Consider the following 21758-nt stretch of genomic DNA (forward strand, 5'->3'; position numbering starts at 1 on the left):
AGTTTCACTCCTTTCCTAATAATCCCCAGCATTGAATTTTGTCTTTTCGTAGCTGCCTCACAGTGGAGTGATCGATTCCATCCACTACAATCCCAAGGTCAGCAACCTATGGGCATATATGTGAAATTAAGATCCACATAAAGGTCAGCTGTTTTAATAGCTATTGATCCACGAAGCATAGGTCAGTCGGTAGGAGCATAAGCTCTAATCTCAGTGGGTTCAAGCCCCACGTTGGGCAAAAGATTCCTGCATTTCAGGGGGTTGGACTAGATGACCCTCGGGCTCCCTTCCAACTCTCTATGATTCCCAGTAAACTCTGGGGATTCTAGTCCTCTCTGAGGTCAAATGGGGAAGTGAGGCTTCTTTTAACAAAGACTTCTCAACCCAGAATCCTTTGTGGGTGCAGGAAAGAAAAGGATGTCATAGTGGTATAAAGCAGCTGTTTAAATATCTGGCTCCCTCATTCCCTCGCTGAAAGACGATTCCTTTGAAGGTGAAACACTGAGAAAACTAAGTCTTCTACTATTTGGGACCCCACCCACCAGTGCCCTCACCAAAGAACAAGAGGAGCAGGAAGTTAGAAAAACAGCCAGAACTTTTATGGACAAATCGTTTCCCAAAATGAAGACAGCAAAAGACGGGACATGGGTAACGCCAGTGGGAGTTTGCTCTGTCGCCACCCTCTCTGATTGGCTGGGCCCTTGCTGGCCCAGAATCCTTCGCTGGTCCCTGTGGCCAAGGAATCTTGAGAACCCCACAGAAGAGACTGCGGCCAGCAAACTCCTGGGGGTTTCCAGAAGCTTATGGGGTGAGGTCTGCTAGTTTTCCAGTCCATTGTGTCTGTGTGTGTGTGTGTGTGTGTTGTGTATGGGGGTCTGAAATGATGCCCACTTCTAGGATGGGCACTTGAGCCCTTTAGATGACCTTAGTTCAAGCCCCTTCCAGTAAGATCCGGCGGAACGGCTCAAAGTCCACAGGGATGGTATCTACAGAGAGAGGGGAGAAAGAGAGAGAGTGTATTAGGTAGAGTGGAAACATCATAGTCAAGGTTTTGCATTGGACCTATGGAAAGCAGAGCTCTGGAGAACATCGGTGGCTTCCCAGATGTTGTTGCACTCCAGCTCCCATCAGCCTCCAGCCAGGATGGCCAACAGTGAGGGGAGATGGGAGACGGGAGTCCATCTAGAAGGGCACGTGCTCCTCAGCCCTGCTTTAGACATCTGTAAATGTATTGAATGTGTGATCCCTGATAGGTTGGGACACGGGTCTAAGAAAGGGGTGAAGAACCCTGTGGTTCTTCAGATATTCCTGAACTACAACTTCCATCATCATGGGACTGATGGGCGTTGGGAGTTCATCAACATCTGGAGGGCCCCAATCCCTGATGATGGAAGGATCTGTTGATTCTGTTGTTCTTCATCTTCTCATTGTTAAATTCAGATTTTTGTGTGTGTGGGGGGTTTAATCCCCATGGAAGTCTTCTGCATTTTAGTGTGAATTTCTCATGAGGAACACATTTTGATCAATGTACACAGTCATGCAAGCCATTTCTCCTAATACAAACCCCTGTTCTATGTTATTTGGACCAACATATTCATTTTTGATGTATACTTTTACCTAACGTGCATTTCTTGGTAAGCACTGGTTGGATAACTGCATTGCAAAATTCATCAAAGCACGGCTTTAAATGCAAACTGAATCAAATTCTGCCTTTGTCTCCACCTGGTATATAGAATTTCAACCTCGGTGATCTAAACATCCTGTCATTTCCCCCAGAACAGGCTCAACTATTTGGGGAGGGCAGAGGGGATACTACCCCCCCCCCACTCGGATCTGGTGGGAAAGACCTCCATGGAAATCCCACCCCCCACCCGGGTCTAGGAGAATGAGGCCTAGCTCAGGTGAGCGAAGCCCTGCTTTGAACCACCCCGAATTGTCCCACAGCTGACCGTTGCAGCGATACTGCAGGTTGGACCAGATGATGTTCTCCTGGGAGAAGCAAAACACCCCCAAGCGGCCCCCTCGCATCGTCGTGTCAATGATGACGCCCGAGTCGGCCACCAGCTGGGGTCCCTCGTATAGCAGCACCCTGTGAGGGGGAGACAGGAGGGGGTCAGGTGCGTGGAAAGTCCGTGTGTGTCACGATGATCAGGAGAAAAAAAGAAGGTAGATGAATGGCAGCCGACCTGCAAGGATGGTTTTGAAGCAGGGAAGGTCGCAAAGCCCAGGGCCGGCACACACATGAGTAGACTGGGATAGCTGGCCCTGTCTTAGACAACCCTGAGCCTTGCTCAGCTCTTATCTTGCAACAGCCCATCCCTCCCAGCTGCTGAATATTGAGAAAGACTGGATGGAAGACCCACTCCACCTTTGGGCTTGGCTATCGTAAGGACTGGCACCTGGAGTTTTCCTCTTCCCTCCTCAGCCCCTTCTCCTCTTGTGTTGCACCTTTCACATGGCAAGCCTGAGGGTCAGGGAATGCCTTACTTTTATCGATCTCACACAGGCTGCTCTGGGGCCCTTTCCAAATGGAGAGAGGGGTAAAAACTGCTTATAACAGAAGCATTGTGTCTAGAGAATGGTGAGGCCACCACTTCAGGTTGTCCCCATTTCAGGGTGACCTGCCCTTAATTCTAAGGTCCCAGGGCATGTTAAAACACAATATTAGAAACAGTTTAAAACAACTTGCTGTCACAGAAACAAGGCAGGTCCCTATTTACCACAGTGCAGTGATACCTCGTTTTTCGAACGCCTCCGTAGTCCAACGTTTTGGAACTCAAACGCTGAAAACCTGGAAGTAAGCTCCTCGGTTTTCAAACGCACCTTGGAAGTCAGACAGGAAACGTGGCTTCCTTTCTGAGTTTTCCGTAAGGAGGCTTCCGTTTTCGGTATTCAAAAACCGAGGTACCACTGTATATTCGTTCTCGTTCCTGGTATTTGGCTGGGGGACAGCATTGCAAAATTCAGAGGGATTTCACGGGGTGGCTTGGTTTCGTTTCACGCGTTGTTTTGGAAACAGCAAAATTGGCAGACTGAACTCAGCAGCAGTGGCGTAGCGTGGGGGTGCAGGGGGGGCTGGCCGCACTGGGCGCAACATCTGGGGGTTAGGGGGCGCAAATCCACGGGTTAGGGGGCGCAAATCCACGGGTTAGGGGGCGCAAATCCACGGGTTAGGGGGCGCAAATTACTTGCCTTGCCCCGGGTGCTGACAACCCAAGCTACGCCACTGCTCAGCAGCACCTTAGCAGAAGATTGCCTTCGTCTTCTTTGGATCCTAATGGCCGGCATTCAGAAACATAACCAAAGCTGGACCCTTTACTCTGAGTAAAGACAGCGCTACTCTGAAGTGCCCAGAACGTCCAAAGGACGTTAGGGGACATGTTCCTTCCAAGCCACCATAACCGTGCAAGCCATCGTAAGGCCTCTTTGCCTCTTGTCAAAAGTTGGCGTGTTTTGAGGGTCTACAGAGATCTAGGGATCTAGTCCGGTTCAGGGTGCGGGGGGGGGCACAGGCCGGGTGGTGGAGTTGCAGTGGAGAGATGGGGAGATGTCGTCGTCCCCACTCTTTTCCTGCTCTTTACGCAAAGAAGGGGGGGGAGAAAGTTCCCAGGCTTCATTCCTCCTCCTCCCGCTCTGCCCTATTCTCCGCAGGATTGCCCCCCGCCACCTTTCCCCATTGTCCAGACTTCTTTTCTCCCTTTTTTTGCATTTTAAAAAGGTCTGCTGAGGGCCAAAAGCATTCCACCCAGACTCGGGTTGCCATGGTGAACCAGACAATGGGCCTTGGGGCCCATCCAGTGAATGGTTCTTGGGGAAGGGAGTGGAGGGGGTGGGGGTGAACTCGTTCCCAGTGGAATGAATCCACCCCCCCTTTACACACACACACACACACACACACACACACACAGGACCGGCCACATTGTTAAACAAGGAACGGCTCAGACTCTATGCCAGCTGGGAGAGGGGAGGCTGGCGGTGGCGGGGAAAGGGGGAAAGAGAAGTATTCAACCCCCGCCCCCCGGCCTTTTTTCTGTCTCCCGCTCACACTCAATCCAACAGACTCATAGTCCCCCCTCCTTCAATCTACAAATTATCCTTTGCCACTCTAGAGAGGTCGAGTGAGTGAGCCAAACCACACAAGCTCAAGGAAGGCAGAGATGTACTTTTAACGTATTAAACAACACTTGCAATATATGAATGGATTGCTTATAGATGTAGACTTTGTTTGGACAAATATAAAGACATTTGGAACGAGTTTATGCTGAACATAGGTAAAGGGACCCCTGACCATTAGGTCCAGTCGTGCCCGACTCTGGGGTTGCAGCGCTCATCTTGCTTTATTGGCCGAGGGAGCCGGCGTACAGCTTCCGGGTCATGTGGCCAGCATGACTAAGCCGCTTCTGGCGAAACCAGAGCAGCGCACGGAAACACCATTTACCTTCCCACCGGAGCAGTACCTATTTATCTACTTGCACTTTGACGTGCTTTCAAACTGCTAGGTCGGCAGGAGCAGGGACCGAGCAACAGGAGCTCACCCCATTTGATTTGAACCGCCAACCTTCGGATCGGCAAGTCCTAGGCTCTGTGGTTTAACCCACAGCGCCACCGATGTCCCTTTTAATATTTATTACTATTACTAGCTAGCTAATAAATTCTGATCACACACTTCCGTTACTTAATTTAATTAACAGTAATGCATTGACAATGATAAGTCAAGAAGGAATAGTAAATAAATAAATAAATAAATAAATGCTTGAGGTTAGGAGGCAACGTCCACCTTGACTATTATTATGCCTCCTTAGTTTTCATTATTGCCTAATTATATAAGATAATGATTAAGATGACTTATATTCTCAGAAGGTAGCATAATTTCAGAAGGGTGTTTGGCTGTTCCCGTCATGAAACTGCCCTCGTCAACCTGCCCCCTCACCGCTGAAGCATCCGCTGCAGCCCCACACCTCACCTGATGTAGCCCACTTGGGGCCGATGGAGGAGCCGCAAGCGGTAAGAGGTCTTGTCCTTCCAGCCCACGTTGCGGGGGTCCTTCCAGAGCAGGCGGACGTGGTCGGGGGTGTGGCCCGTGTGCCACAAGGCGTTCCGTAGGTATTCTCCGGGACCGGTGCTAGACTTCACCGCCTGCCAGCGAGGAGAGGGGTTGTGGGGAGCAGGAGAAACAGCACGCATCGTTTCAGCCAGGAGAGACAGGATCAGGCCTTGCAGAAGCCAAGCTGGTTTCTGCTTCAGCAAGACCCGTTCGCACCATACCTTTGAAGCGCTATGATACCACTTTAAGCAGCCGTGCCAGCCCTCCCTGCAGAGAATTCTGGGAGCTGTAGTTCTTTAAGGCTGCTGAGAGTGGCTGGGAGACCTCCCTGTTGCTCTTGCAGAGATACAAGGAAGGGAACTGGAGGTCTTCCAGCAAGTCTCAACACTTCAGTGCCCAGATGAAGTTGATGGATTATGCCGAAATGGCTAAAATGACCGGAAAATCAGAAATAAGGAAGACCAAAATTTTAATTTATAACTTATCTTAAACTGTTAAAACCATTAGTAAGATTGGAGTATCACTGGTAGTTTAATGGTGAATTTTATACAATTTAGGTAGTTCTGTCCCTATAATTCCCAAAAGAAATCTTCTGGGTTGTTGTTTTTTATCAAAGTTATTTTGAACATCCTTTTCAGTTCATTATATATCATTTCCCAGTAAGTTTTAACCTTACTACAAGACCACCACATATGATAAAAAGAACCTTCTTTCTCTTTACATTTCCAGGATTTGTTTGATTTAGATTTATACATTTTTGCCTGTTTACTTGGTGTTAGATACCACTGATATACCATTTTGGACACAATGGAGAGGTAAAAGATTTGGATTATCATAAAAAATGCAGCCGGGAATGATTAACAATAGGACCCACAAAGGGGAGGAGGGAAGTCCAGGAGATTCATTGAAATGGGCACCACAATTCAAGAAGGACCCTGACAAACTGGAACGTGTCCAGAGGAGGGCAACCAAAATGGTCAAAGGCCTGGAAACGATGCCTTATGAGGAACGGCTAAGGGAGCTGGGCATGTTTAGCCTGGAGAAGAGGAGGTTAAGGGGTGATATGATAGCCATGTTCAAAGATATAAAAGGATGTCACATAGAGGAGGGAGAAAGGTTGTTTTCTGCTGCTCCAGAGAAGCGGACACGGAGCAATGGATCCAAACTACAAGAAAGAAGATTCCACCTAAACATTAGGAAGAACTTCCTGACAGTAAGAGCTGTTTTACAGTGGAATTTGCTGCCAAGGAGTCTCCTTTTTTGGAGGTCTTTAAGCAGAGGCTTGACAACCATATGTCAGGAGTGCTCTGATGATGTTTCCTGCTTGGCAGGGGGTTGGGCTCGATGGCCCTTGTGGTCTCTTCCAACTCTATGATTCTATGATTCTATGAAATCTTGTTTTTATGTTGTATGTTGCACATGTGATTGTAAAATTTCAATCTGAAAAACCAAATTAAAGGGTTCTTTGTGGGAGGGGGAGGGGTCTCTCCTAACAACTCTCTTTTTTTATAAATTTTTTATTGGTTTTACAACGTTTTTTAGACAATACAAACAAATAAAAAAACAAACAAACATGTATAATTTCATAACCTTTTTTCCATAATCCTCCTTTCTCGGACTCCCCCATACCTCCCCTTTCTGCATCCCAATTTACAAAATTATTTCAGCAGCTTCTAAGCAATTTTATCAAATATATGTCCTCTTAGTCTTTCCTTTAACTTAACCTTATGTCACTGTATCCCTTTTTCTCTCAAAACCTCGGCATTTTAGCATTCCTCAATCTTATAGTAGTTCTTAAGATAAATTTTAAATTTCTTCCAGTCCTCTTCTCCTAACAACTCTCAGCACCCTTAACAAATATTAAAGTATATTAAACTATTATATTAAGGTGATATACTGCTATAGACTGTATAATGCTGATGAGGCCTCGCTGAATGCTGGGAGATTGGATGAGGTGATCCATCAGGTCCCTTCCAACTCTGCAATTCTATGTGTCCCACTCAAAGTTGATTCCTTGACATCCACCTTTCTTCCTGCCCAGGGCAGCCCCGCCCTCTTCCTGCCCCTCTACAAGTCACTTGCTTGCTGGGTGGGCTATGCATCACCACATGACCTCCCTCACAGAGTCGCCGTGAGCATAATTTTATTGCAAGCGGAGGCATGTATAACATCCCAGGCTCCCTAGTAGAAGGGCTGGTTTCTTCATGAAACATGTCAGTTGTTCATTGACTAAATTTAGATGGATCGGCGTTCATTTCAAAATCTCAGCTTGGGCAGCTGAGCTTTGGAAAGAAGGGTGAATGAATAATCAATAAAACATTAATATTTTTTTTAAAAATCTATCAGCCTTCGCTTCAAAACCTAAACTTGAGGAGGTCAGCTCTTGACGGAAGTGCATGATCAGAATTTATTAGCTAATAGCAAATATTAAAGGTTACTTAATTTAATGAATAGCAATGTGTTGACAATGATAAATCAAGAAGGAATAGGAATAAATAAAAATAAGCCAATGTTATATAAAGAAACAAACTAGCATATAAATAAATGCTTAATGTTAATAGGCAACATCCGCCTTGATTATTATTATGTCTCCTTAGTTATCATTATTGTATAATTATACAGTGGTACCTCGGGTTAAGAACTTAATTTGTTCTGGAGGTCTGTTCTTAACCTGAAACTGTTCTTAACCTGAAGCACCACTTTAGCTAATGGGGCCTCCCGCTGACGCCGCGTGATTTCTATTCTCATCCTGAAGCAAAGTTCTTAACCCGAGGTAATATTTCTGGGTTAGCGGAGTCTGTAACCTGAAGCGTATGTAACCTGAGGTACCACTGTATAAAGTAATGATTAAGATCACTTATAATCTCAGAGGGTAGCATAATCCTGGGCATTTCAGGATCAAATGAGAAGCCGTGGTGGCTTTCGTAATTCTGGGACTGTCCCTGGAAAATAGGAACACTTGGAGAGTGTGGCACTCACTTTGAGCTGCAAGCTCGCCTCAGCCGTGGCGCGGAAGGGCGTTGCCTGCCAGTAGGTCTGCTCCGTCTGCTTCCACATGACCACGTAGAAACTGGCGCTGTCCTGGTAGGCGAAGATGAAGCCGGCGTAGTCGTCGTCAGTGATGGTGTTGACATGGAAGGTGCCTTCAAAGTCCACCCCGTTGAAGGCTGTGTACCCTGCCCCATGGTTAGAGAGAAGAGGAAAGTGTTAGTGGTTGTCTCGCCAAGATAGGAGAAGGGACTGTTGGGCACAGGCGATGGGAAATATTTTTCTCTGTTTGCTTGAAACCCTGAAGAACAGTTGCTAGGCCACACTCAGACCATAGACTTCAAGTGCCATGATATCGCTTCGAACAGTCATGGCTTCCCCCAAAGGATTCTGGGAACTATCGTTTGTGAAGAGTGCTGAGAACTGTTAGGAGACTCCCCATTTCCCTCAAAGAGCTAAAATTCCCAGAGTTCTCTGGGCAGAGGGATTGGTTGTTAAACCACTCTGGGAATTGTAGCTCTGCGAGGGGAATAGCGGGGTCTCCTCTCCCTTGGCACCCTTAACAAATCACAGGCCCCAGAATTATTGGGTGGAAGCCACAACAGTTTCAAACAGTTTTGTAGTGCTTTAACTGTGCAGTTTGAGTGCTGCAAAGAATCATTGGCGGCTGTCAGGGAACTGACCTCAGAGGGAAAGGAGGTGATAGGGCTCCCAGAGACTGGGAGAGACTCAACAGCCAAAGCAGGGACCAGCAGGGGGAGCGCGGGGTCTCTGGAGGAGGATCTCAGGGATACTGAGAGAGATGCAGCAGCGCAGGCAGGAAGCAGGGGGGAGAAAGGGGTGAGAGACACGTCCAGTGAAAATAGTGGGGAGGTGTCAGAAGCAATTGCAGGGAGACCCATGCTTCGTCGGAAGCTGTCACGTCGTGAGTCCAGGAGACGTGTTTCCGTTAAGGAACTTCTTTGTTGGAGGCGTTTCCGCAAACAGCCACTGTCGGACTCTAACAGTGACTAGAGCAGACATGTCTGAGGAGCTCTGTCACACACAGAGGTTTGTGGGGCCGCACAAACTCTGAAGGGGCACCATTTTAAGCACAAGCAGCTAATCATCCCCTAATAGCAGTCCGACAGTCTCTGTACGCTGCCTGTGCAGGAGAAAGCATCATGAGCGACCCAGCCGGAGCAGGGGGAGGAGCTGATCCAAGCTTGGAAGAAAGATGCCGAGCATTGGAGGTCCAACTGGCGCTGCAGACGGCGAGGCTCGAGGAGAGGAGGGCTCAAGATGCAGACAAGAAGGGGAGAACCACTCAGTTCCCCAGAAAGGTACCAGGATTGGTGCAGAAGTTTGGGGGGGACCCCAAGGATTACCATGCCTTTAGGACTGAAATGCAATATGCCCTGAATGTCCAGTTTGATGAGTTCCCTGATGAGGAATCTCGAGTTGCTTTTGTAATTGGGCATCTTGAGAAGGGCGCGCGAGACTGGGTTCGACCCCTGATGGCAACGCACAACGATATCCTAAAGGACACTATGAAATTTTTTCGTGCAATGGATATCATGTTTTCCAGCGACGTTGAGGAAGGGGCGGTGCGCAGACAGTTAATGGCTTGCAAGCAGGGAAGCAGATCTGTCCGTGAGTACTGGACTGAATTTACCATGCTGATTCACAGATTGGGGTGGGATTTATCGGCAGCACCCATTCAGATGCTATTTGAAGAAGGTCTTTCTTCAGCTGTGAAAGACGAGCTGGCCAGGAGCCCCAGGGCGGTGTCTATGGATCAGCTGACCAAATCTGCGCTGACCATTGGAGCGCGCCAGGAGGCAAGAGCCTTGGAGAGGCGGGAAGGGAGAGGGGAACGTTGGAAGGAGTTACGCATTCCAGACATTCCTGAGCCAGCTTTCCCGCCGGCAGAGCCGATGGAAATCGGAACAGCCCGCGCGCGCGCAGGTTCAAAGCCCAGTGAGGGGGCGAAGAAGGAGGGAAAGGGAGCCCGGAAATGCTATCTCTGCCAACAGCCAGGCCACTTTGCCAGAGTCTGCCCCCAGAGGAAGGAATGGCAAGGGATGGTGGGAACTGTTGAGGGGGAAGAGCAGGGAGAAACGGAGCAGGTAAAAGCCAACGCCTGGTTGCCATCAGGGCACTGCAGCCAGGCCAAAGAGCAGTGAAAGTGCCCCTTCCCCAAGTGCCAGTGCCAGAAGCTCCTCGACCGGCTCTAGTGATTGAAGTGTCGCTAGAGCTGCAAAATGGACACCCCCTAAAAATAAAGGCACTGTTGGACTCAGGCAGCTCCTGCAATTTTATGAGCAAGGAGTTTGCTGCTGAACACCAGATACAGACTATCCCTTTAAGCAACCCCCTGCAGGTGACCACGATCGATGGCAGGGAACTGTTGGGAGGAGGAGTCAGCTTGCAGACCATCCCAATGATAATGAGGGTGGCAAGGCACACAGAACTGATAGCGTTTAATGTGGCCACCTTGGGAGGTGCTCCCATTATTTTGGGAATGAGCTGGCTAGCCCTACATGATCCGCTGGTGGGCTGGCATCAAAGAGTGGTTTCCTTCGGTTCCGCACATTGCTTAGAACACTGCAGGGGGGAAAAGGGGTCAGCAGGGGCCCAAGCCACCCTGGCAGGGACTGAAGTAGTGGAGAAGGGGAAGGTGCCACCACAGTATGCTGATCTCAGCGACGTGTTCAGCGAGAAGGAAGCTGACCAACTACCTCCGCATAGACCCTTTGATTGCCAGATCAATTTACTCCCTGGAGCACAGCTTCCTGTAGGCAAGTTGTATGCCATGTCAGACAGGGAAATGCAGGAGTTGCGAGCGTTCATTGACAAGAACCTGAAGAGGGGCTTCATCAGAGAGTCCAAGGCAGCGGGGGGTAGCCCAGTGTTTTTTGTGGACAAAAAAAACACGGACAAGCCGAGGCTGGTATGTGACTTTCGGGCCTTAAATGCAGTGACAGAGCCGGCGGCTTTTCCTATGCCCAGGATTGATGATATTTTGACCCGGGTGCGGAAGGGAAAGATTTTTACAAAGCTGGACCTAAGGGGGGCGTACAACCTGATACGTATAAGGAAAGGGGATGAATGGAAGACCACCATGTTCACCCCTTTGGGGGCATTTGAATACTTAGTTATGCCTTTTGGATTACAAACAGGCTCCGCGTGTTTTCAAGCTTTCATGAACCACGTACTGGGGCCTTTGCTCTACAAGAATTGCGTGGCCTTCTTAGATGACGTGTTGGTGTATTCGGAGAATGAGGAGCAACATGTGAGAGACGTCAGAGAAGTGTTGAGCAGGCTGCAAGCCAACCGACTGTGGGTGAAACTGGAGAAGTGTCAGTTTCATACCAAGGAGGTGGAATTCCTGGGGTACCGCTTGTCAGACAAAGGGTTGGCCATGGACCCCGGCAAGGTTCAAGCGGTGCTGGAATGGAAAACACCCAAGACCAAGAAGGATGTGCAGAGGTTCCTAGGGTTTGGAAACTTTTATCGTAAGTTCATCCGCAACTTCGCCCACCTGACGGCGCCCATCACGGACTGTCTCAGCAGCAAAAAGAAGTTTGTTTGGACGGGGGAGGCGGAGCGAGCGTTTGAGGAACTGAAAAGGGCCTTCGCCTCTGGCGAACAACTTCTACATGTGGATTTACAAAAAAAGCTGAGGGTCAAAACAGACGCGTCGGACCGAGCCATAGGGGCGGTGCTTCTTCTGCAGCCGGGGAAGGAGGGGTCGGAGTGGCGACCGTGTGCCTTCTTTTCGCGGAAGCTGAACAAGTCTGAGAGGAACTACACGGTGTACGACCGGGAACTTCTTGCAATTTATGAGGCCTTCCGGAGATGGAGGCACCTACTAATTGGTGCACAACAGAAGGTGCAAGTGTGCACGGACCATAAGAATCTAGAGTATTGGAGAACTGCGCGAGTGCTCAACCAACGGCAGTTGAGATGGGCCCAGGAGTTCTCCAAATTTAACTTTGAGATTTGTTACGTACCAGGCCCGGAGAACGTTAGGGCGGATGCTCTCTCACGCAAACCTGAATATTTGGAGGGAGAGGGTGTACCCGAAGAGACCCATGTCATTCCCGAGGACCGCTGGGTGTGTGGGGCGGCATTGGTGGGGCAAAGGGAACTGGTAGAGGGAACGGGGCAGGATGTATACGCCCAGGACAAACTCAGGAGTCTTAGGAGGGAGGGAGACAAACCCGGGGGTTTTGAGGAGAGAAATGGGGCGTTGTACTACAAGGGAGCGTTATACATACCTGAAGGGGAATTGAGGGAAAAGGTACTCAAGCAACTGCACGATAACCCCACAGCAGGGCATTTTGGGCAACACAAAACCATGTGGCTGGTTACCAGGGAATTCTGGTGGCCCAAGGTCAGGGAAGATGTGCGTGAATATGTGAGAGGGTGTGACCGTTGCCAACGAGCCAAGGGGGAGAGGCGGGCACCGGCAGGTTTATTAGAACCACTACCCACGCCGGAAAGACCGTGGGAGGCAGTGGCAATAGATTTTATGACTGATTTGCCCAGGTCCAAAGGGAAAACAGCCATTATGGTGGTGGTAGATCTGTTAACCAAGATGGCACACTTTATAGCCTGCTCACATGCGGTCACAGCAGAAGAAACCGCCAAATTGTTTGTGGAAAATGTGTTTAGGTTGCATGGCGCCCCCTTGAGGGTGGTTTCGGACCGAGGGAAACAATTTACTTCCAGGTTCTGGAGGAAGCTCATGAGCTTACTGCATGTAGAGGTTAATTTCTCTACTGCCCGTCATCCAGAAACCAACGGGCAGGCGGAAAGAGCTAATGGTGTCCTCCAGCAATATTTGAGGTGTTATGTTAATGACAGAGAGAATGATTGGGTGGAGAAGCTGGCGTTGGCAGAATTTGCTTACAACAATGCAGAGAACGTGTCCACGGGAATGAGCCCTTTTTTGGCCAATCACGGGTGTCATCCCCGAGCCTTCCCAGGGGGGGAGGGGGAGAACTGGAGCGTTCCAGCAGCAGAACAGTTCGTTGAAGAAATGGAAGCGATCCATCGCCAACTCCAACTTAATTTAAACCGGGCGAAGGAGGAATATAAGAGGCAGGCAGACAAAACCAGAAGGGAAGGGGAAAGCCTTAGGGTGGGAGACCAGGTGTGGCTGTCCACCCAAGGGTTACCATTTAAAGGAGGTTGTAAGAAGTTAAGACCCAAAAGACTGGGCCCATTTGAAGTCACGCAACAGGTCAACCCAGTGGCTTTCAGACTCCGGTTACCGAACCACATGAAGTTGCACCCAGTGTTCCACAGATCGTTGCTGTCACCGTATATAGGGGACAGAGAGGGGAGGGTCAATAGGGGACCAGCGATGGAGGAAAAAGAACACAGCTACCATGCAGCGGAGATCCTAGATTCCAGGTGGAAAGGAGAGCAAGTAGAGTATTTGGTAATGTGGGAAGGGGAACCGGAGTCGGAAAACACCTGGGTCAGAGCAGAGGATGTAGATGACGAGGTTCTAATTGAAACTTTTCATCAGAGATTCCCTCGAAAACCCCAGCCAGTGGCGAGGTTCCGGAGGGAATACTTCGCCACCACAGACGAAGAAGAGGAGTTGGAGGGGTTCTCTGATTCCGAGGTGGAGGAGGATTCAGCGAGTCGGAACAAAGACCGATGGAGGGAGATGTTCGAGACGTCGGAAGATGAAGAGGATTCGTTTCGGGGTTTCAGCTCCTCACCGCCCAGAGGAGAGGGAGGGGGCGGGGGGGAAGGGGGCCCTGGAGGGGAGGTGGATGTCAGGGAACTGACCTCAGAGGGAAAGGAGGTGATAGGGCTCCCAGAGACTGGGAGAGACTCAACAGCCAAAGCAGGGACCAGCAGGGGGAGCGCGGGGTCTCTGGAGGAGGATCTCAGGGATACTGAGAGAGATGCAGCAGCGCAGGCAGGAAGCAGGGGGGAGAAAGGGGTGAGAGACACGTCCAGTGAAAATAGTGGGGAGGTGTCAGAAGCAATTGCAGGGAGACCCATGCTTCGTCGGAAGCTGTCACGTCGTGAGTCCAGGAGACGTGTTTCCGTTAAGGAACTTCTTTGTTGGAGGCGTTTCCGCAAACAGCCACTGTCGGACTCTAACAGTGACTAGAGCAGACATGTCTGAGGAGCTCTGTCACACACAGAGGTTTGTGGGGCCGCACAAACTCTGAAGGGGCACCATTTTAAGCACAAGCAGCTAATCATCCCCTAATAGCGGCCGAGTATGTTTACCGTATTTTTCGCTCCATAAGGCGCACTTTTCCCCTCCTAAAGAGTAAGGGGAAATGTGTGTGCGTCTTATGGAGCAAATGCAGGGGGGAGGCAGGCAGGAAAAGCCCCCGAGAGCCGCGCACAAGCTCCGCATGGCTCTTGCGGGTTTTTCCCCAGGAGGGAGAAGGGACTGAAGAGGCCAGTCTCCCTCCTCGTAGGAAAGCCCGCAGGAGCTGCGCGCTCCTTAAAGGGTACGCGGCTCCTGTGGGCTTTTGCGGGAGGTGGGGGGAATTGCCATAGCCGCGCGCAGCCTCTCCCAGCTGGAGAGGTTGCACGCGGCTAAAGAGGAAGCCAAGAAAGCGAGCGGGGTGGATACCGCTCGCTGTCTTGGCTTCTTTGCTCTTTGGGGCTGGGGCGGGGACGGACCTGGGCAGCTCTGGGAGAAGTGGACAGGCTGCGCGCTTCTCCCAGGGGGAAATAATTTTTTTCCCTTGATTTCGCCCTCTAGGTGTGCCTTATGGTCCGGTGTGCCTTATGGAGCGAAAAATACGGTATATTCCTCTTACCGACAGCTAAGCCTGGGTCACTGTTCATCGTCTGTACAATCTCCATGCCCTGGAGGTTGGGAAGAAAAGAGAGAGAGAAGAAAAGGGTGGTGGCGAGACGGTCGAGTGCAAGCAAAGGGCAAGGCAGCTGCCCAGACTGACCCCTGGGGTTCTGCATCCAGCACCCAAGCACCGAGGGAAGGGCCATAGCTCAGTGGTTAAAGGTAAAGGTAAAGGTACCCCTGCCCGAACGGGCCAGTCTTGCCAGACTCTGGGGTTTGTGCGCCCATCTCACATCTATAGGCCGGGGGCCAGCGCTGTCCGGAGACACTTCCGGGTCACGTGGCCAGCGTGACAACGCTGCATCTGGCGAGCCAGAGCCGCACACGGAACGCCGTTTACCTTCCCGCTGGTAAGCGGTACCTATTTATCTACTTGCCCCCGGGGGTGCTTTCGAACTGCTAGGTTGGCAGGCGCTGGGACCGAGCAGCGGGAGCGCACCCCGCCGCGGGGATTCGAACCGCCGACCTTTCGATCGGCAAGCCCTAGGCGCTGAGGCTTTTACCCACAGCGCCACCCGCGTCCCTGAGCTCAGTGGTTAGAGCCCTTTAAAGTCCAGATTCGGTAGCGGGCATCTTCCTATCTCCCTGTGGCACTTGTCTACTCGTCCCCAATGAACCCCAAAGGCCTTTGAAGTTTTTCAACGGGGGCTTATCCTGCACTGTGCAAAGACTAAGGTCTTCTCTACCCAGTGGCTCACCAATATGCACCAAGATTTATTGACCCTTCCCCCTTTTGCCCATGGAACCAATTGGGTTTTTTTCGCCTCCGCAGCCAGCGGCATCTTCCCGGCTCCCTTGCCGTACCTGATTGAGAACCACCCAATTGGGATCGATCTGGGCGTCGCCCTCGGGATCCAGGATGACCGTCTGGTACGCGCGGAAGTCGGTCAGCGTCACCTCGGAGCTCTCCGGGCAGACATCCAGCGGGTCAGCCACCGTGTCGTTGTCAAAGTCCTCCTCGCACACATCCCCTACGCCATTGCCTGCACGAAGGACAAAGGACGGTGAAGGCCCAGCCACTAAAGCACGTTGGAAGATGTTTCGCCATATTCATACCTATCAGGAAGTGTGGTCCTCCAGATGGACTACATCCCCCATCATCCCTGAACACTGGTCATGCTGGCTGGGGCTGATGGGAGTTGGTGTCCAACAACATCTGGAGGGCCAGAGGTTCCCCATCCCTGCTTTATACCCCTGTAAGTGCATTGGATAAGAGACCCGGGTGGCACTGTGGGTTAAACCACAGAGCCTAGGACTTGCCGATCAGAAGGTCGGTGGTTCGAATCCCTGCGACAGGGTGAGCTCCCGTTGCTCGGTCCCTGCTCCTGCCAACCTAGCAGTTCAAAAGCACCTCAAAGTGCATGTAGATAAGTAGGTACCACTCTGGTGGGAAGGTAAACAGTGTTTCCGTGCACTGCTCTGGTTCGCCAGAAGCGGCTTAGTCATGCTGGCCACATGACCCGGAAGCTGTACGCCGGCTCCCTCGGCCAGTAAAGCGAGATGAGCGCTGCAACCCCAGAGTCGTCTGCGACTGGGCCTAATGATCAGGGGTCCCTTTACCTTTAAGTGCATTGGATATGGGATTCCTGATTGGTTGGGGCATGACTGGTCTAGGACAGGAGTGGGGAGCCTGGATCGCCCCAGATGTTGCTGGACTCCAGTTCCCATTAACCCCAATGGCTGAAGGAGCTGGAGACCTGCAACCTCTGGTCTGCCTTGGTTGTGGTGCTCATGATCTGTGTGGGGAAGTGAGTTTGGGGTAGCGTATAAGGTTCTCCCCCTCCCCGATATTCTGTTTCAATCCTCACAACAACCCTGTGAGGCAGGATCTGAGATGGGTGGTGAACCTGTGGCTCTCTAGATGTCACTACAACTCCCATCATCCCTGACCATTGGCCCTGCTGGCCGGGGTTGATGGGAGCTGGAGTCTAGCCACCTCCACAGGTCCAATAAGTCCAATTTCACCTGCAATTCTGTGTGCTCCCTTCAAGGCACTACTCTTTGAGAAGGAGGCAGTCTGGCGACCGCCAGTGTGACACACCCCTCCTCCTATGGTGCCTCAAAAAGGTCTCAGTAAACAGATGTTGTCTCTGTTCTGTACAAAGGAGAGGTGTAAAGAGCTTCTTTCTGCGAGCGAGACCAGCGGCGGTGGATGTAGGAGCCTTTTCACGCACTGAATGGACATCCCCTCACAATTTTGTGTTTTTTTTCTGTTCTCTGAGGTGCGGCAGCCATTTTGCGCTACGCCACATAGCGGGGCAGCCATTTTGTGTCGTGCCATACCCACCCACCCCAATGCCGCAGCAGCCATTTTGTAGCTGGTGCCATTGACGTAAAGAATTCTGAACGGATTCCACTTTCAATTACCCCGCGCTCACCATCAGAATCCTTCTGGTTGGGATTAGGGACGAGACGGCAGTTGTCAGGGCCCGGGGGCACATAATCGGGGATCCCGTCATTGTCGTCGTCATTGTCACACTCGTCTCCCAGCCCGTCGTTGTCTGAATCGAGCTGGGAGCTGTTGGGGATCTCTGCACAGTTGTCTTTCGTGTCCTGGTGACCGTCGCCATCACTGAACAACAACAACAATTTTATTATTTGTAACCTGCCCATCTGACTGGGTTGCACCAGCCACTCTGAGCGGCCTTCCAGTATATAGAGAAACATGATAAAACATAGAACATTAAAATCTTCGGTGCTGCCTTCAGTTGTAGAGTTATTAATTTCCTTGACATCTGAGGGCAGGTGCCACTACCAATAAGGCCCTGTGCCTGGTTCCCTGCAACCTCACTTCTCGCAGGGAGGGAACCACCAGAAGGCCCTTGGAGGTGGACCTCAGTGTCTGGGTTGAACAACCGGGGTGGAGATGTTCCTTCAGGTATACTGGGCCAAAGTATCTCTTTTTCTAGAAAAATAGCATTGAGAAAATAGCAGTGAATTCAAAAAACCAAATTGATTCAAAATGGGGTCCAAACATAGACCCAAACCTGCTCCTTGATATCAGGGGCCATCATGCCAAATTTGGTAATGATATCTTAACAGGTATCTGAATACATAGAAGGACAAACAGACAATATCCCTATAGATTCTGAGATCATGCATTTTCGCGGGTTTTAGGTTTGGGTTTTCATTTTGCTTTTTCCTCACCTGTCCACGTTCGTGTCGCAGACGTCACCCACCAGGTCGCTGTCCGCATCTGTCTGAAAGAGAGCATGGCCTCAGGTGAGTAAGCAAACGGGCATCCCTGGAGTCACACGCAAATGCCCCTCTCATCTTCACTGCACATTTAAAGCATGATGATGTCATTTTGATCGCCATAGCTTCCCTTAAACTGCAGGCATGTCCAAAGTCCGTTTAGGGTTCCCAATCTGGCCTGCCGGTTGGTTTAACCCCTGTGGCAGTTTATTTTCTGGGGTAAAATCCTAAAAAAAAAACCCTCAACAACTTCAATCCTAAAAAAAAGGTTAACAACTACTTTGGTTGGCCGCTCACAGCCCTTCACCATCCAATCTGGCCCTCTTTGAAAATAGTTTGGACACCACTGCCTGAGGATCCCGGGAACTGTAGGATGTTACCACGCTCGTACCTGAGTAGGGTTACTGATCTCAGGACAACTGTCACAGGCGTCTCCCACGCCGTCTTCGTCGCGATCCGTCTGCAGCGGGTTGGGCACTTTGGGGCAATTGTCAAGCCCGTTGGGAATTCCTAGGGAAGGGGAGAGGGGGAAAGGGGCTGTTTCATAGGAGCACAGGAAAGTGCCTTAAACCGAGTCCATCTAGCTTAGTATTGTCTACACTGATAGGCAGCAGCTCTCCAGGATACAATTAATTAAGTTGAATTGCTTCCCAATAGCTTTTTAAAATTATTATTTAAAGAACCAAACATCCCTAGAGCATGTGTCGTCATGCTTCTGTACCGGTTGTTAAATTTGTTTTCTCATATCAGACATATTAAATGTGTTATAAAAACCATAACCTGAGAAACCTGAGCCTGGGCTTGGCCTTTCCTCCTCCCTCCCATTCCCTTTTCCTCACGTGCTGTGCGTTTTCTTAGATTGCAATCTTAATATTGATCTTTGGAAACCACTCTAGGAGATCCTTTTTTGGCTAAAGGGTGGTGTACAAAGACCTGAAGGAAATAAATAAGTGTTATTTCCCCTTTTGGGGAGGGCTTACGTATTTCTTAAACCCCAGAAAACAGGACAGGACAGAACTATGACTATATGTATGAAAAAATGGGCATGGAATGGAAAGAAGACGCATCCGTCTGTCCTTAGCTTTGCTGAGTGCTGGCTCCACCTGTATGACGAAGCCATACGAACTCTACCACAATTTTACCCTTCCACTCACCGTCACCGTCAATGTCATTGTCGCAAGCGTCCCCCTCCCCGTTGCCGTCTGTGTCCTTCTGGTCATTGTTGGGTACGTTGGGGCAGTTATCACAAGCATCCCCAAAGGAATCTGTGTCTGAATTCTGCTGGTCTTTATTGGGGAAGAGACGGCAGTTGTCCTATGACCAAGGCACAAGAGAGAGAAAAAAGTGAATTCAGACATGGGGAACATGCTCTGGTTATCTCCCGCTTGGACTACTGCAATGCGCTCTATGTGGGGCTACCTTTGAAGGTGACCCGGAAACTACAACTAATCCAGAATGCAGCAGCCAGACTGGTGACTGGGAGCAGCCGCCAAGACCATATAACACCGGTCTTGAAAGACCTACATTGGCTTCCAGTACGTTTCCGAGCACAATTCAAAGTGTTGGTGCTGACCTTTCAAGCCCTAAATGGCCTCGGTCCTTTATACCTGAAGGAGCGTCTCCACCCCTATCGTTCTGCCCGGACACTGAGGTCCAGCACCGAGGGCCTTCTGGCAGTTCCCTCACTGCGAGAAGCCAAGTTACAGGGAACCAGGCAGAGGGCCTTCTCGGTGGTGGCACCCGCCCTGTGGAACGCCCTCCCACCAGATGTCAAAGAGAACAGCAACTACCAGACTTTTAGAAGACATCTGAAGGCAGCCCTGTTTAGGGAAGCTTTTAATGTTTGATGTATCACAGTATTTTAATATTCTTTTGGAAGCCGCCCAGAGTGGCTGGGGAAACCCAGCCAGATGGGCGGGGTATAAATAATAAATTTTTTTATTATTATTATTATTATTATTATTATTATTATTATTATTATTATTATTTTATTATCGCCTGAGCTTTCCTGATTGCAATGCTGGTTCTTCTGCCCCGTTTCCTGATGTTCCTTTTGTGGAAGGTTGCAGTCAAACATAACTATGCGTTGCTGTTAGTTAGTGCATGAAGGGGGTAAACAACCACAGAGTTGCACTGCTAGATAGACTCAGCTAGGTCACGCCCCCTCTCCTCTGGAGACGGAGACTTTCTACTCCCCCCCCCTCTCATCCTGCAGTCCACCAAGATAGACATGTGTGAGCTTGCTCCCAAGTTTGCAGCACGTGTTTGGAACTATATTCTGCATTTTCTACCCAAGAGCATTTTGCCTGCGTTATCCTTGCTGCTGCATGGAACAAAGCATGACTGAGACCTTGAATCTGTAAGTAAAGCGTTCTAAACATACTTTGCAGTGTGTGGTCTGATCCTTTGCAAATGGGCTAGAAATAGGGGAGTGTTGCATATGGGATAAGAAGGTCTAAGAGCCTATATCCTTAATGCTTCTAGGGATGGGACGCCTCAGGCCCAGGGCCCAATTGCCCTCTCTGTCTGACCCATGGTCCTCTGATCCAGCCACACTTCCTTTTCCCTGGCCACACCCTTCACCAGCCTTCCTCTGCACAAATAATAATAATAATAATAATAATAATAATAATAATAATAATAATAATAATAATAATTTATACCCTGCCCATGTGGCTGGGTTTCCCCAGCCACTCTGGGCGGCTTCCAACAAAATATTAAAATACAATAGTCTATTAAACATTAAAAGCTGCCCATCCCCTGTGGTTCTACCTAGTTGGAACAAGTACTTGGAATGGGATAATGCCTCATGCTTGCCTCAATGGCAAGATGGAGAATGGGGTGTGTCTCTGGCTGCACCCAGCTTGGTAAGCGGCCCCTGGGAGGTTGCCCACGAGTGTAATGTGGCCCTTGGCCAGAAACGGTCCCCTACCCTCACTCTTGTCCGATACATCCAGCCTGAGTGGGAAGTTGCGCTTGGGCCTACCTCCACGTTCTTGATCCCATCGCCATCCGCGTCGTCGTCACACTGGTCCCCAATGCCATCGTTGTCAGCATCCTCTTGACCCGAGTTCGGCGTAAGCCGGCAGTTGTCCTGCGTGAAAAGGGGCAAGGTGGAGGGTGGGACAAGTCAGAAGAAATCCCTAACCGGCTGCGACTGTTCAGGGTTTCCGACATACGTTTTCCCCAGTCCTCGGTGGAAATGCCGGGGACCAAACCTGCCACATCCTGCACACATAGCACAAACTCTACCCCCTGAGCTATAGCTTTTCCCTTAAAACATAATTCTATGATTTCAGTCCTCGTGTTTCTGAACAAAGGGATGATTTAAATGGGGTTTTAATTCTCCAACAGCAGCTGCATGACGACAGGCTTACATTGTATGTATATTGGAAGATATGTCAGGAGAGAAATACTTTGATTAAATATATATATAAGACACACATATATATGGGACGCGGGTGGTGCTGTGGGTTAAACCACAGAGCCTAGGACTTGCCGATCAGAAGGTCGGCGGTTCGAATCCCCATGACAGGGTGAGCTCCCGTTGCTCGGTCCCTGCTCCTGCCAACCTAGCAGTTCGAAAGCACGTCAAAGTACAAGTAGATAAAGAGGTACCGCTCCGGCGGAAAGGTAAACGGCGTCTCTGTGCGCAGCTCTGGTTTTACCAGAAGCAGCTTAGTCATGCTACCACATGACCCA

General features: G+C 50.1%; 1 protein-coding gene across 2 annotated transcripts in view; it reads right to left on the bottom strand.

The window, feature by feature from the left end:
* Positions 1–577: 577 nt before the first annotated feature.
* The window catches only part of THBS3 (thrombospondin 3), a 56683-nt gene continuing 35502 nt past the window's right edge, over positions 578–21758 (bottom strand). For both annotated transcript variants that reach the window (XM_082202106.1, XM_082202105.1), the window contains exons 13-23: positions 21043–21150; positions 19211–19370; positions 18448–18566; positions 18009–18061; positions 17240–17433; positions 15666–15844; positions 14821–14869; positions 8024–8220; positions 4964–5136; positions 1950–2089; positions 578–986 (exon numbers count right to left, since the gene is read on the bottom strand). In XM_082202106.1, coding sequence (XP_082058232.1) covers positions 931–986; positions 1950–2089; positions 4964–5136; positions 8024–8220; positions 14821–14869; positions 15666–15844; positions 17240–17433; positions 18009–18061; positions 18448–18566; positions 19211–19370; positions 21043–21150 — 1428 coding nt within the window. In that variant the 3' untranslated portion in view covers positions 578–930. The remainder of the gene's footprint in view (positions 987–1949; positions 2090–4963; positions 5137–8023; positions 8221–14820; positions 14870–15665; positions 15845–17239; positions 17434–18008; positions 18062–18447; positions 18567–19210; positions 19371–21042; positions 21151–21758) is intronic.

This window comes from Podarcis vaucheri, assembly GCF_965113315.1.
Source record: "Podarcis vaucheri genome assembly, chromosome: 16".
In the NCBI taxonomy this organism is placed as follows: Eukaryota; Metazoa; Chordata; class Lepidosauria; order Squamata; family Lacertidae; genus Podarcis; species Podarcis vaucheri.